The sequence below is a fragment of the Pseudophryne corroboree genome, chromosome 2 (genome assembly GCF_028390025.1).
Source record: "Pseudophryne corroboree isolate aPseCor3 chromosome 2, aPseCor3.hap2, whole genome shotgun sequence".
Taxonomy (NCBI): domain Eukaryota; kingdom Metazoa; phylum Chordata; class Amphibia; order Anura; family Myobatrachidae; genus Pseudophryne; species Pseudophryne corroboree.
This window is the reverse complement of record NC_086445.1, coordinates 249,166,805-249,183,123: the sequence shown is the minus strand read 5'-3', so window position 1 is coordinate 249,183,123 and position 16,319 is coordinate 249,166,805. Positions and strand designations below refer to the sequence as shown.

At 44.4% G+C, this 16,319-nt stretch overlaps 1 protein-coding gene across 2 annotated transcripts in view; it reads right to left on the bottom strand.

Moving 5' to 3' along the window:
- The window catches only part of NABP2 (nucleic acid binding protein 2), a 74,158-nt gene extending 69,398 nt beyond the window's left edge, over positions 1-4,760 (bottom strand). Inside the window, exons 1-3 of one of the 2 annotated variants that reach the window (XM_063952640.1) lie at positions 4,603-4,760; positions 3,005-3,086; positions 516-628 (exon numbers count right to left, since the gene is read on the bottom strand). In XM_063952640.1, coding sequence (XP_063808710.1) covers positions 516-594 — 79 coding nt within the window. In that variant the 5' untranslated portion in view covers positions 595-628; positions 3,005-3,086; positions 4,603-4,760. The remainder of the gene's footprint in view (positions 1-515; positions 629-3,004; positions 3,087-4,602) is intronic. The other variant, XM_063952639.1, reaches the window with a different exon arrangement.
- Positions 4,761-16,319: the final 11,559 nt, after the last annotated feature.

Genomic DNA, 16,319 nt, shown 5'->3' with positions numbered 1-16,319 from the left:
ATCTCTTTTGACAATGATTGATTTTTGGCCATACACAGCCTTGAGAGAGACTCCTTTTCTGGGAAGGGGGATGGTGGAGGTCTGGTTGCGGGCATGGATCCGGGCTCGCATTGTTTTTCTTACATACATAAACAGATTTTCTGTATGCTTCATACAATACAATGATGAAAATTGTTGAATTACTTTTATAGCCTATTGTATGGATGTTTCAAGATATCTGTTGCATTGATTGTACACAATGGTATATTTTGTCTGAAAATCTTTGTCATGCTTCAACTGAAATAAACAAAATAAAAAAAAATAAAAAATCATACAGATAGGTTACTAGAAGCAGAGAGTGCTTGCTTCAGCTATTTATACATGTATGATTCCTCAGAGCCTGCGAGGAAACATAAGATGCCTGCATTCATATAACAATCTGATGATATCACAGCACTGCTGGATTACTCTATTGCCCCAACAGCACTAACACTCTTCTACAATCAAAAGGTTTGTTTTTCTTGGCGGTCACTTACCTGTTTCAAGGACAATAAAAATAACATTCAGGTTTTTTAGTCCAGGCTTCACATCTTTCACAAAGGTTTCAGTGGTCATAATGCTCTTCTATCCAGCTAATGATGTGTAAGCGCTAAGACAGAAGTAAGATAGTCATTAGATTACTATTCTCATTCGGTTTTAAATTTAAACTTCTAAAACTACCAATCAACCAACAAAACTTAAGTGTTTATGGTCATGTATCTGAATCATTTTTCCTGCAAATGCAAAACATTATATAATGTACTAAAGTTTTTATTTCATTTATGCAGATGACAAAATTAAGGACTAGTCATTCAAGTCGTCACCATTATAATCTTAATGATACACTATAATATAATGTTATTGACATACAAAAAGGTTGTTAAATAACCCATACAGAAGAGGATGAAGGGCAGCTATAAAATACTTTGTTGCAGAATAAGAGCTTTCATTATGATCGCTTCGGGCTTAGGAGCCAGTTCTGGGGGCACCCATAATGTGTGTCACCAACTACATTTATGAAAGACATTTTTCAGTCACTTGGGGAGGGGGTAACATGTATGTATGTATGTATGTATGTATGTATGTATGTATATATATATATATATGTATATATATATATATATATATATATATATATATATATATATATATATATATATATATATATACACACACACATACATACACACATACATACATACATACACACACACAGTACTGTGCAAAAGTTCTAGGCAGGTGTGCAAAAAATGCTGCAAAGTAGGAATGCTTTCAAAAACAGAAGTGTTTTCAGTTTATTTTTATCAACTAACAAAATGCAAAGTGAATGAACAGAGGAGAAATCTAAATCAAATCAATACCCTTTGCCTTCAAAACAGCCTCAATTTTTCGAGGGACACTTACACACAGTTATAGAAGGAGCTCGGCAGGGAGGATGCTCCAAACATCTTGTAGAACTAAACCACTAAAATATTTGAATGTCCTCTCTCCTGCGCTCTCTCAAGTTTGAAACAGAAGAAAATCTCCACTTATCTCAGACACGAAGCTTCTTTCAATTTTCCACAGTCTTCATACCCAAATATACTATCAAGGCAAAAAAATTGTCAACGGATTGATCGAAACGCGTTGGTGATAAGAACAACTGGCGGCTGATTGACCAGACGAGGAGAGGATGAGGTGCCTACTGTTTGGAGCTGAATTGTCCCCGGGGATGCAGAACATCTATACAGCCCTTATTTTTGGTGCACTTCAGAAATCCAAAATCTGGTAGGAAGCCACCCTCAAATGTTTTGGATGTAAAGTGGATTTGTATCATCTCTCCATGTGATTAAGAGTTTTTATTGCTGGACTGCTTCTTAAACTATTTAAAAAAAAACACATTTTATTATATATATCTGATCATCAAATTATATAAATCAGAAGTGATTTTTTTTAGAATTTATGAACATACTACACTAGATTGTGTTCCTGATTTCTCTTTTCGATGTACCACCTTTGAGAATATACGTCACACTATCATTGATAGTATATTTGGGTATGAAGACTGTGGAAAATTGAAAGAAGCTTCGGGTCTGAGAAAAGTGGAGAATTTCTTCTTCTTGAGAGAGCGCAGCAGAGAGGACATTCAAATATTTTAGTGGTTTAGAGTATTTTCATTTGGGGTGAGGGTAACACCCTATTTTTGAATGTCCATTAGCCTGCGGCTCATTAGCGCAATTTCTTGTGGGTGTAATTTGTGTTATTTTCTGTGCATCTTGTAGAACTAAGCACAGATCTTCTGTGGATGTTGGCTTGCTTAAATCTTTCTGTCTTTTTATGTAATCCCAGACAGACTCGATACAGTTGAGATCAGAGCTCTGTGGGGTCCTTATCATCACTTCCAGGACTTGTTCTTCTTTACATTGAAGATAACTCTTAATGACATTGGCTGTATGTTTGGGGTTGTTGTACTGCTGCAGAATAAATTTGGAGCCAATCAGACGCCTCCCTGATGGTATTGCATGATGGATAGGTACCTGCCTGTATTTCTCATACATGCAGGGTCTACATCATAGCACAATTTAATTATTTTTGAGGACAGAGTAGAATTATTCTATTACCACCACACACAGGTGCAATGGCCTCTGGACTCTACAAAATGGATGGAGAGTGTGACGAGGAGGCAGAAAGATATTAATCTTCCCTATTCTTGTCCCATCACTGGGCTAGTTTTATCATTTTTTATTTATTTTTTTGGAGAAGAGAAACGGAAAGTTATTCTCTGAAAGGCGATGTTTATACTAATCAAAGCCATTGCTGGAGAAATCTGAGATTTCTCTACGGTAACCCCTTCTCTGAATGTATCCAAGGGGTGAAAAGTCCTGTTATCACAGTGTGAGAGTGATAGAGTGCTTTTCATTTATGAATACACCACTAAATAAACAAGTAGCACGTGAGGTTTTCTGCGTTGAAAACTATGCATGCGGGGAAAAAAATAAAAAATAACCTGCTCCAGACGCCCCGCTGGCATCTGTGCCCAGCTGCCGCATGCGGCATCCTCCGACTGCTGGACTGGCTTCTGTGCTCCCCTGCATGAAGAATGAAGCCGGTCAGAGAAAGTAAGTAAGTGTAGTGTAGTGTAGTGCAGTGTGTGTGGGGAGGGCAGTACAGTGTAGTGTATGCAGGAAGAGGGGTGCTGTGCAGCCGCAACAGTATAGTGTGTGTGTGTGTGTGTGTGTGTGTGTGGGGAGTGCAGGGTAGCGTCAGCAGTTAGTGTAGAGTGTGCGAGGAGAGGAGTGCAGTGTAGCGTCAGCAGTGTAGTGTACAGTGTGCGGGGAGAGGAGTGCAGGGCAGCGGTGGTAGTGTATTCTGGGAGAGGAGTACAATGTAGTGTGTGCGGGGAGGGGAGTGCAGGGCAGCGGCGGTAGTATAGTTTGTGCAGGGAGGGAGTACAGTTTATTGGCAGTAGTGTAGTTTGTGCTGGTTGCGGGCGCAGTGTAGCAGCAGTATAGTGTGTGTCGGGAGTGCAGGGTAGCGTCAGCAGTTAGTGTAGAGTGTGCGGGGAGAGGAGTGCAGTGTAGCGTCAGCAGCGGAGTGTAGAGTGTGCAGGGAGAGGAGTGCAGGGCAGCGGTGGTAGTGTAGTGTATTCGGGGAGGGGAGTACAATGTAGTGTGTGCGGGGAGGGGGGTGCAGGGCAGCAGCGGTAGTATAGTTTGTGCAGGGAGGGAGTACAGTTTAGTGGCAGTAGTGTAGTTTGTGCTGGTTGCGGGCGCAGTGTAGCAGCAGTATAGTGTGCGTGGGGAAGGGAGTGCAGGGTAACATCCGCAGTGTAGTGTGTGGGGTGAGGAGTGCAATGTAGTGTGTGTGTGGGGAGGGGGTGTAGTGTAGCAGCAGCAGTAATGTGTGTGGGGAGGGGGTGCAGGGTAGCGGCGGTAGTGTTGGAAGTTGTCTCTCTGTGATGCTGGAGAAGGGAACCGGAGAAGGAGGCAGTGCTGCAGAAGGTTAGTAGTTAGGGACTAATTAAGCTAATTGGAAACATCCAATTGCCTAATTCATCATTGGGGTGGTTTTGGGGTGTCGCAGACATTCAAGAGCAATTCACTGCAATTTTTCCTAAAAATATAGATTTTAGGAAAAATTGGGCATGCAAAAATAAATCCCCTGGGACTCAAAAATTCATAAACTTCGCACCCAATTGAATAGCAAAAGTCTTGCACCTGCGGGAAACACCCAGCAGGTGCGAGATTTTTGCTATTCTTGCACCTATTTGAATATGCCCCACGCTATGTAATGCATCTTTAGTGGCCACATCTTGCATGAAAGTCATTCTTCGCTGAGAAGGGGGGTGACATAGAGCACTGTTTAATTACATAACTTTTTATGAGGTATGGGTTGCTTGATTTAATTACTGTACGTTACGATAAGAAGACTTCAGAGATACTACAGCAGCTTAGCTGTCAGCAATGTCCCTGCATTGGACAAGTACCTCGCTCATTACCCTGCAGCATAGGACTGGCATGCACAGGAGCTGCAGTAGTATGGTCAGGACATGTGCGGTGCGGACGCTGTATGCCAAAAGCATAAGCCACAGATCGTAGTCAATACCTTTGGTTGAAGGGTCCGCTGCCCCTGTCACGACAGCTTTCCCCAGTCACGATATATCACATCCTTCTCCGCCCGACTCCACTCTGTCTTTGCTGCACTTGCAGGAAGTCACTGATTTCTCTCCGCCAACCAAATCACAACAAGTAGAGATGGGAGCCAACCAGGCGAGAGCGTCAAAATCACTGACCAATAGGAAAAGACTGGCCGCGCAGGACCTGAAGCCTTCCATGACGTAATTAACGGGGCGTGGCGATATGTTGCAGGCGGGGCTCCTGTCACAGGGGCAGTAGAGAAAGCATGTGAGCTATGTTGTACTTCTCGAAGTTGTGTTGTACAGTTTATGTTAATTTCCTCCCCAGAATATAGAATGCTAGCATTTCACAGAGCTAACCTAACGGTGAACAAAGTTAAGAAGACTATTAAATCAACTATAGTTTTAGTATATGCCTTTTGCATTAAGTACGCGCAAATGCATACGTTTGCCTATGCTTCTTTGAATAACTAAAGCATATGCAGATAGTAAAAACTGCATGCACTGTATACAAAACCCCAGGCTTATACTTGGCTGTCATGCACAACAAAGGTGCGACTTGCCTCAGGCAAGGGCTTGTGTAGAGTTTTACTTAGACACTATCGTCTGGATTTTTCTGTGCTAAATGCATTTTTTTTGTACTGTGCATAAGCTTTCACATCGCAATGCCGGGTCGCACCTGGAAATTGGAAACAGGTCCTTGCCGGGTGCGACACGGCATTAGATCCTTTCAATATGCTGGGTCGGGTTGCCATGGGGGTTGGGGATAGAGGCGGCGCTGGGAGATGAAATCATCTCCACGCCGCCTCTGCCTATGCTGTGTAAGGGTCCTGAGTCGCATCGACTCGGCAACCCGTTCACACTGCACCTGACCCGGTAATAACCCTTCTTTATTCCTGGTTTGAATTACAGGGTCAGGCGCCCCGGAAATTCGTCAGTGACCCCTTTCACTCTGCACAGCAACCCACGTCAATCCGGCAACATACCGGGTTGATACCGGGTTAAATGTGCGGTGTGCAAGGGATATTAGAGAGGTGGGACAGTGGACAAGAGTACTGCATACCTCCGAACATGACCCTCTCCAGGAGGGACACAATGCTCTGCACCTGCACTTCTTTCTTAATGTATGATTGCCATCATCTGTTTTGAACAGGTTAATGCACAGGTTCTCAAACTCGGTCCTCAGGACCCCACACAGGGCATGTTTTGCAGGTCTCCTCACAGAATTACAAGTGAAATAATTAGCTCCACCTGCGGACCTTTTAAAATGTGTCAGTGAGTAATTAATACACCTGTGAACTTGCTGGGTTACCTGCAAAACATGCACTGTGTGGGGTGCTGAGGACCGAGTTTGAGAACCACTGGGTTAATGGATAATAAAGGTGTTTCACCACAGGTGCCAGCAATCATAAATTAAGAAGGAAGTCCAAGAGCAGAGCATTCTGTTCCTCCTGGAGAGCGTCATGTTGGGAGGTATGGTATTGAGGAACATCGGAAGATGTTTCCAATTCAATGTAAGTACTTTTCCAATCAAACTTCAGGTATTCTATGGTTGCCAGCTTTCCAATACCCATCCAAATCAAATGGTTGCGATGCGATGACTACTAGCCATCACATCTCGTGACCTTGTGACCATATCACAAAAAAAATTGAATACCAAGGGTATGGGGAGCACGCATACCCACGGTAATCCAAAATTGGGCGCGAAGTACACAAGGTTTTCTACCTCGCTAAACCTTGTGTCCAATTGAATGCAATGTTAAATGTGTGTATGAAACATAAATGCAGTCTGTGTATAGACTTGGGTCCATTGCCAACACATCTCATAATGGTATGCATATATTCCAAAATCCGGAAAAATCTGATATCCAAAATACTTCTGGTCCCAAACATTTTGGATATGGGAGACTCAACCTGTATCATTAGTTTATTTAAAGAGTTACAGGTCCTCTTTAAAGCTTTAAAGTCATCTTTTAACATCCACACATCTGAAATCAGTATGTGTTATCTACTATGTTATTATTATTTTTCATGCCTATCTGCTGTTTTATCTTGGATGTCATCTCGTTACCTCAAACGTAATATTTCCAAAACATAATTATATTTCCACCGGCCAATAGTAGTAACCAACCTGATATTTCTATCGTATTAAACCCTACACCACAAGCTTGCTGCCTAGGTGACATACTTGACTCAACTGTCCTTTGTTTCCCACATTCAATCTGTCCCAAAATAATGTTACATGCATCTTAAAAACATCCAAAATACGACCATATCTTACACAAGACACTGCAAAAACTCTAATCGCTTTGATTATTGCAATAGTCGTCTTACTGGTCTTACCAAAGAGAGGCTCTCACCATTACAATCCATTCTGAATGCAGCTGCGAGGCTAATCTTCCTCGTTAGATCATCGTCTGAGGACCCACAATGTCAGTCCCTCCATTGGGGATACGTTTATCTGACTGCTGGTCACAATACCGACGCCGGGATCCTAGCAACTGACAATCCTGCTGATCGGCATGCACTATTCACACTCGGGGGTGTCCACGACACCCATAGAGTGCGAATAGAACCTATGGTGAGCGCAGCGAGCCCGCAAGGGGCTTAACTACCGGGATCCAGGTGTCGGTATTGTGACCGGCAGTTACCTGTATTCTACTGTATTCAATATAAAATACTTTTACGCACACACAAGGCTATTAACCATACTACACCAAGGTACATCACTTCTCTTATCTCAAAATATCTCCCTTCGCTCTTCACAAGATCTACATCTCTCATCCACACTTGCTCCCATGCACAATTGCAGGACTTTCTTCGGGCTGCACCCACTCTGTGGAATGACCTACCACGCACAATAAGACCTAATCTAGTCTCCAAACCTTCAAGTGGTCCCTGAAAACTCACCTATTCAGACAAGCTTATTACATTCCAGAACCACTCACATAACTTTCAAAGGCTTTCCTATCCAATTATATCCCCACTGTACAGTCCACACATATCCTCCACATATTTTCTATTTCTTCACTTTCCCTTCCTCCTGACCCTGGTTCATTATTGCTGTGATGTGATATCATGCAGCCCAACAAAAACAGTTGTAATCTGGTGGACAACTGTGCAGTAGATAGCACCTACCCTTGTATATCAATGCCAATTTCCCTATAGATTGTAACCTTGCGCGCAGGGCCCTCCTAACTCTATGACTGTTTGTTATTATGCAGTTTTGTTTTATCATTGTGTCCAGTTGTAAAGCGCAACAGAATTTTCTGCGCTATATAAGAAACTGTTAATAAATAAATACAAATGTATAATGATTCTTGAATGGAGGGTGCTGGACACAAAAGGGAAATAAAGACTCCCAAAAGATCATGTGATTATTTCGCCTGGATATCTAGTAAACTAAAGATGTACTTACACTGAGGTAATAACCATATGCACATTTCAGGTTTCTGTCACCATACCAACAGCAATACTGTATGTATCAACTTATTGGAAGTGTTTACCTTTTCAGCAATTATATAATCCTGTACTGTACAATTTGTAACATTAACCTAACTGGTATTCCATTTCTAATGTGCCTGCAATGTCTCTGCTAGTCACTGTCCTGATTGCGTTTCTTCTGAATATCATCTAAAATACCGACAAGTGATTTCAGATTTGCACCCACCTACTATTCTTTTCCTCCATTATCACCGCCTTTGGAATGCAATATTTTATTCAAATATACTACTCCTTAACATTGAATTTTGTAAGTGTGATCTTAATCTTTTCAGGGATGTTTAGCAAATTTCCCCTGTAATCTAGTATTATATTAGTTTAGTAAGTAGTGCTATCCGGGACTGCCATCAGAAATTCTGGGGCCCGGACTGAAAAAATAGTCAGGGCCTCAACCCCAGGCAGAAACATGCATGAAGTGTAATGGAGATACACGCATGAAATGTACTAGGGCATACACACACATAACATATGATGGAGACACACAATATGTACCAGGGGGCAGGGCCGGATTTTAGGCGGTGCGACAGGCGCGGTCGTCCCAGGGCCCCCACACATAGTTGGCCCCCACACACTGTCCCAAAACACTTACTAACCAAAGCCGGAGTACAGAGTTTAGCTGTCTCCACTCCGTCAATGGTCTCTTTCTGGCAGCTTAGCTGTTCCCTGTTACAGTGGCCGCCTAACAGCTTCACTTGGGCTTGAGCCACCGGGAGTTTGGAGACAGGTGTCACTGGGTCGGCACATGGCCGTGCCCTGCACTCCCTCAGTGGCTTACCACGGCTCCTAAAACCCAGCGTCAATTCCCTGCTGCGGTTCAGAGCTTCACTGCATTCAGTCTCAGAGCCTAGCCTAGGTTATATTTCCAGTTTAACCACTTGCCTGGCATGGTCGCATCAGATGCGACCATGCCTGCAAGTGCTCTATCTGACCTGGTCGCACAGAATGCGACCAGTCAGATAGACAGCGTTTGCAGCAGCAGGGAAGGGAAACTTCCCTCCGCTGCTGCTGTCAGAGGGACCGGAAGGTGAAATTAAACCGGAGTGTTAGATTTCTATTTCTGACTCATACATGTATTGTGTGAGACGATAGGTGAAAGTTAACCACAACATTAGATTATTATTTCTGACTCATACACCTAATGTGTGACACTGTAGGTGGTACATTTTTGTACAAATTGTGGTGTGTGCTATACCCCACTTGGTTCATATTTGTTGATAGATATGGAGGACAAACAGTTTGATAGGAGAGCAGGAAGTACATATTAGTGCTGCCACCACTCATAACGATACAAGTCCCTCAATGTCACCTACTAATGCCACTGCCCAAGGGCATAAAGGGCTTAAGTCAGCGCATATAAAATCAAAGAATCAATTTAATTTTACAGTGGTAAAGAAGAAAACATCAAAAGCAAAGCTTGCTGCAGAGAAACATGAAAGTGGCAAGTAAAGACTCAGGTCTTGGCCTTTAAGCAGTAGTTCTACAACTGTCAGTGAGGCATCTTCATGACTATGCAAGAAGAGAAGCCTCTGTCACCTCCTTCTACCATTTCTGCACCATTTGCACATGTGAGAAGCAGTACAAGTAAAGTTGGTGATGATGAGGGCATAATAGAAATTGAGGATTCGTGTGTAGAAGTCTAACAGGATGAGATATGTGTGTACTAGTATCTGACACTGAGGTTATTAATGATGATGTTGTTTGTATAAGCCAGCCACCAGTGGCTGCAGTTCTTGCCTGGGATAAAAAGAAAGTTACATAGTTACATACTGTAGTTGTTGAGGTTGAAAAAAGACAATTGTGCATCGAGTTCAACCTATATTATTATTATTATTTTAAATTTTTGTTTTTTTGTTAATTAAATGTTGTGTCCCTGGATATTTGTTTCCGCTAAGAATTTATCTAATCCATTTTGAAACTTATTAATTGAGTCCACCATTACTACCTTCTCTGGCAGAGAATTCCAAATCCTTACTGCTCTTACTGTGAAGGACTCTTTTCTCCGTTGAGTATGGAATTTTTTTTCTTCTAACCTCTGGGGGTGTCCTCGTGTCCTAAGTAATGTTTTTTTGGTAAACAAGTCGTTTGATAAATCCTTGTATTTTCCCTTAATGTATTTATAAATATTAATAATGTCCCCTCTTAGTCGCCTCTTTTCCAGTGTGAACATATCTAACCTTTTATTTCTTTCCTCATAATCCCAAATAAAATATACGTAGCCAAGCGCTCTGTCACTCCAAACAATGTGCTGCCAGTAATATAGGGCTACTAAACCCTATTAGTGAAAAAAGTCAAAATATAAAAGAGAATATTACAGCGCACAAATATTGGACGTAAAAATACAATTTTTACATCCAATATATGTGCGCTGTAATATTCTCTTTTCCTCATAATCCAGTACCTCTAACCCCTTAACCAGTTTGGTGGCTCGTCTCTGAATCCATTTGAGTTCTAAGATATCTTTTTTATAGTGCGGTGCCCAAAATTGTACACAATGGTGGTCATTCCGAGTTGATCGCTAGCTGCATTTGTTCGCAGCGCAGCGATCAGGCTAAAAATCGGCAGTTCTGCGCATGCATATGCGGCGCAATGCGCACGCGCAACGTACGGGCACAACGAATAATGCAGTTTTGCACAGGGTCTAGCGATGCATTTCAGTCGCACTGGTTGCCGCAGAGTGATTGACATGAAGTGGGCGTTTCTGGGTGGCAACTGACCGTTTTCAGGGAGTGTTCGGAAAAACACAGGCATGCCAGGGAAAACGCAGGCGTGGCTGGGCGGGTGTGTGCGTCAAATCCGGAACTGAATAGTCTGAAGTGATCGCAAGCGATGAGTAGGTTTTGAGCTACTCTGAAACTACACAACATTTTTTTGCAGGCGCTCTGCGATAAAAGCGTTCACACTTCTGCTAAGCTAACATACACTCCCAGTGGGCTGCGGCATAGCGTTTCCACGGCTGCTAAAAGCTGCTAGCGAGTGATCAAATCAGAATGACCCCCATTATTCCAGGTGTGGCCGCACCAATGATTTATACAGTGGCAGGATTACACTCTCATCCCTTGTCTCCATACCCCGTTTTATGCATGCTAACACCTTATTAGCCTTTGTTGCTGCATTTTGACATTGCGTACTGCTACCAAGTTTATTATTGATGAGCACACCCGTATGCAAAAAAATATTGTGGGGACTAGCCCCAAAGAAAATTCCTTTTTTGGAGCACTCTTTTGAAATGATTAATGATATGTTGTGTGAAGAATAAATGGCTAACATTAAAACTTAACTTTTATTTCTAACCTATCTAAAATAAAGGGGAGAATATACAAAAACAAATATACCGACATTAAACACTACAATAATTATCACTCGTGTTCAATGAATATCACTATCTCCCATTAAATCAAGAGTGAATCAACATGTACATATAGTTACTTTTTTTCTTTTTCCTTTTCTCTGACGTCCTAAGTGGATGCTGGGACTCCGTAAGGACCATGGGGAATAGCGGCTCCGCAGGAGACTGGGCACAACTAAAAGAAAGCTTTAGACTACTGGTGTGCACTGGCTCCTCCCACTATGACCCTCCTCCAGACTTCAGTTAGAATCTTGTGCCCGGCTGAGCTGGATGCACACTAGGGGCTCTCCTGAGCTCCTAGAAAGAAAGTATATTTTAGGTTTTTTATTTTACAGTGAGATCTGCTGGCAACAGACTCACTGCAGCGAGGGACTAAGGGGAGAAGAAGCGAACCTACCTTTACCAACGGGTGAGGCAGTAAACTCCTTGGTCAGAGATGGAATGATAGACACAAGGAGAGTCTCCACAATCCTAATCCTCACTTGCAGTGCACAGGTTCAGCTTACTGCCACTAAACTGACACCTGAACACCTTGCACAGTGAGACAGGATTTAGGCAGGCAAGTCTGAGAATACAGCCGCAAACTTGCTAAGTTCACAGAGTAGCAAAAGAACCCCAGCAAGTTAAACGACTGACTCCAGTCTTACTGCTAGGTCTGGATTGGCAGAGTGTAGTACCAAATCCCCAGGCCTATTTGCAGTAAGCAACAACAAATACAAAGCTACACAGTACTGGCTAACTTTCAGGAACTGACTAACCAACAAAGATTCAGCAGCATCTGCTTAACCTGAGAAGAGGCCTTATATAGCAGGTGCTGTCCACGCCCCACTCAGACCTCACAGACTGTGAGCACAAAAACCAGCACCGGATCCCCTGCCGTGCACAGAGCCTGTAACCACTGCATAGCAAAAGACCCGAACCGGAGTATCAGCTGCGCTCAGGTTACTCCGCTAGCACTTGTCTCCCGGTTGCCATGACGACGTGGCAGCAAAGGGCAGGAGACCCTAACAGTACCCCCCCTCTGACGAGGGGTCAAAGAACCCCTACCACCAGGTTTATCGGGGAACTGCGAGAAGAAAGAGCGTATCAGTCTGGGGGCATGAAGATCACAACTGCGCACCCAGGACCGCTCCTCCGGGCCATACCCCTTCCAGTGCACCAAAAATGACAGCCGACCCCGAACCATCTTGGAGTCAAGAATCCTTTCAACAACAAACTCCCTCTGGCCACGTATCAGAAGAGGGGAAGGTCTTCCACTGGAAGAAGGATTACTAATCGCCCGTTTTAAAAGGGAACAATGAAATGTTTTATTGATACCCAAAGAACGGGGCAGATCTAACTGAAATGCCACCGGATTGATAACCCTGGTGATCTTATAAGGGCCGATGAACCGGGGGCCTAACTTATGAGATGGCTGTCTCAACTTCAAATTCTTGGTAGACAACCAGACGAAGTCTCCTAATTTGAAGCTGCAGGGTCTTTTCCGCTTATCAAAAACCCTTTTGGTCACTAATGACACAGACACAAGGGCTTTCTTCACTTTCCTCCAAATACCTTTAAGGACCGAAACCACAGAGGAACCACCAGGCGTGGAGTCCAGGGGGTCAAAAGAATTGGCCTTAGGATGATGCCCATACACACAAAGGAAGGGAGAGATCCCTGTAGCAGAGTGAGCCGCGTTGTTATAGGCAAACTCCGCCATGGACAGATGAGCAACCAAGTCAGTCTGACACTTGGAGACATAACACCTGAGGAACTGCTCCAAGGACTGGTTCACCCTTTCAGTCTGCCCATTAGACTGCGGATGGTAGCCTGACGACAAGCTGACAGAAATCTGGAGATCGGAACAAAATGCCCTCCAGAATTTGGCCACAAACTGGGATCCGCGGTCAGAGACCACATCAAGTGGCAACCCGTGGAGACGCACAACATGCAGCATAAATAATTCAGACAGGCGTCTGGCCGATGGCAGCCCAACCAGTGGAACGAAGTGCGCCATCTTCGAAAACCTGTCAACGACAACCCAGATGGCTGTCATCCCCGAGGATTTGGGCAAGTCCACCACAAAATCCATTGAAATGTGGGTCCATGGCTTAGATGGGATAGAGAGTGGATGTAATGGGCCAACAGGAACCCCTCTAGGAGTCTTATTTCGGGCACAGATGTCACATGCCCGAACCCACTGATCCACATCCTTAGCCACCGAGGGCCACCACACCGCCCTAGATAGCAACTCCCGAGTTCTGGCAATACCCGGGTGACCTGCCGACTTCTTGGCATGGAATTCCAGGAACACTCGCTGTCTTAACCTAGGAGGCACAAACAAAAGACCTACCGGAAGGTCTGGAGGAGCCTGCTCCTGTGCTCTAAGGACTAATGATAAGAGGTCCTGGGTAATGCCCACTTTAATACATGATGGGGACACAATGGGAAACGGCTCCTCGGTGGTCTCCTGGATTGGAGCAAAACTCCGCGAGAGCGCATCAGCCTTGATGTTTTTTGACCCAGGGCGATATGTTATCAAAAAATTAAAGCGAGCAAAAAACAAAGCCCATCGTGCCTGCCTGGCATTGAGACGCTTCGCTGACTCTAAATATGCCAGATTCTTATGGTCGGTGAGAATTGAGACCACAAACTTAGCCCCCTCAAGCCAGTGTCTCCACTCCTCGAGTGCATCCTTAATAGCCAACAATTCCCGGTTACCCACGTCATAATTCATCTCGGCAGGCGAAAATTTACGGGAAAAGTAAGCACAGGGATGAAGGCGATTATCAGACACTCCCATCTGAGAGAGCACTGCCCCAATACCCATCTCAGAGGCATCCACCTCCACCACAAAAGGACGCTCTGGATCTGGGTGTCGCAGCACCTTGGCCGATACAAATGCCCTTTTGAGACGGGCAAAAGCCGCTTTAGCCTCACAAGACCAGTGAGCAACATCCGCCCCTTTCTTAGTGAGTGCCACCAAGGGCGCCACTATAGACGAAAATCCAGCGATAAATCGTCTATAAAAATTCGCAAAGCCCAGGAAACGCTGAAGCGCCTTCAAACTAGTGGGCTGCACCCAATCCAGGACTGCCTGTACCTTGGAACCCTCCATTTGGAAACCTTCTGGGGAGATAATATATCCTAGAAATGCGATTTGCTGAACTTCAAATTCGCACTTCTCCAGCTTCGCCCCAAGCCGGTGGTCTCTGAGTTTCTGGAGGACTAAGCGTACATGCTTCCGATGTTCCTCCAGGGAATGGGAGAAGATTAGGATGTCATCTAAGTATACAACTAAGAATCTATCCAAATATTCCCTGAGTACATCATTCATGAAATCCTGGAAGACTGCCGGGGCATTACAGAGCCCAAAAGGCATCACCAAATATTCATAATGCCCTGAGTGGGTATTAAAGGCAGTCTTCTATTCATCCCCCTCTCTTATTCGGATTAGATTGTACGCACCGCGTAGGTCAATCTTAGAAAAAATGGTGGCAGTACGAAGCTGGTCAAACAAGACCGAAATGAGAGGCAGTGGGTATGAGTTTTTAATCGTGATACGGTTCAATTCCCTGAAGTCGATGCAGGGTCGCAACGAACCGTCCTTTTTACCCACGAAGAAGAACCCCGACCCAACTGGAGACTGTGAAGGTCTGATAAATCCCTTAGCCAAGTTCTCCTGAATGTACTTTGCCATAGCCTGATTCTCAGGACATGACAGGGAGTACAACCTGCTCTTGGGAAGCTTAGCATTTGGCAACAAATCAATGGCACAGTCATAGGGGCGATGGGGAGGTAGTACCTCTGCAACTTTTTTGGAGAACACGTCCGCAAAATCTGCATAACACCCTGGCAATCCTGGCAAACTTAGCTGCGAGAGCCTGACTGGAAGGCTCAAGCAACTCCTGAAACAATCAGTACCCCAACTAAGAATCTCCCCAGAGACCCAGTCAAATTGAGGATTGTGGGCCCTTAACCAGGGTAACCCCAACACCAATGGGGCAAAAGTACAGACAGTCACATAAAAGGACAATTTTTCAGAGTGTGTGGCTCCAATAAACAAAGAAATCTGGCTAGGGCAAGAGGTAATTTTACCTTGGGATAATGGTTCCCCGTTTAACCCACAAATCTCAATTTCCGATGCCAAGGGTACTAAGGGAACAGAGTGTTTCAGGGCGAATTGGCGGTCCATAAAAACCCCGTCGGCCCCACTGTCCACAAAGGCCTCAGTTTTGACAGTTTGACCGAGGATCTTCAAGGTCACCGGAATGATAAAAGTCTTCTTGGGAAATTCTGACTTCTGGCCTGACAGGATATTTCCCATCACCCTCAGGCCCTGAAGTTTTCCGGCTTTTCTGGGCATGATACTACCACATGACCTTTATTCCCACAGTACAAACACAACCCCTGCTGTCTCCTCCGCGTCTTCTCACGCGAGGAGAGGCGGGTAGCCCCAATCTGCATAGGCTCCTCGGAAAATTCCTCAGAGTCTGAGGTTCCCTTGGGAAAGAAGGAAACCTCGGTCTCCCTTTCAAGCCTACGCTCTCTCAGCCGTCTATCCACCCGGATGGATAACTGCATGAGCTGATCCAAGCTATCAGGCAAGGGATATTGTACCAGTTGGTCTTTTATCTGGTTAGAAAGACCTCTTCGGTACTGGTGTCTCAGGGCTGGGTCATTCCACTGGGTATCATGGGCCAACCTCCAAAACTCCGTACAGTAAACCTCAACTGGCCTTCGCCCTTGCTTAAGGATCGAAATCTGAGCCTCGGCTGAGGCCGTCTTGTCAGGGTCATCATACAACATGCCCAGTGCCGTAAAAAAAGCATCAACACTTTTAAGCGACAGACAGTC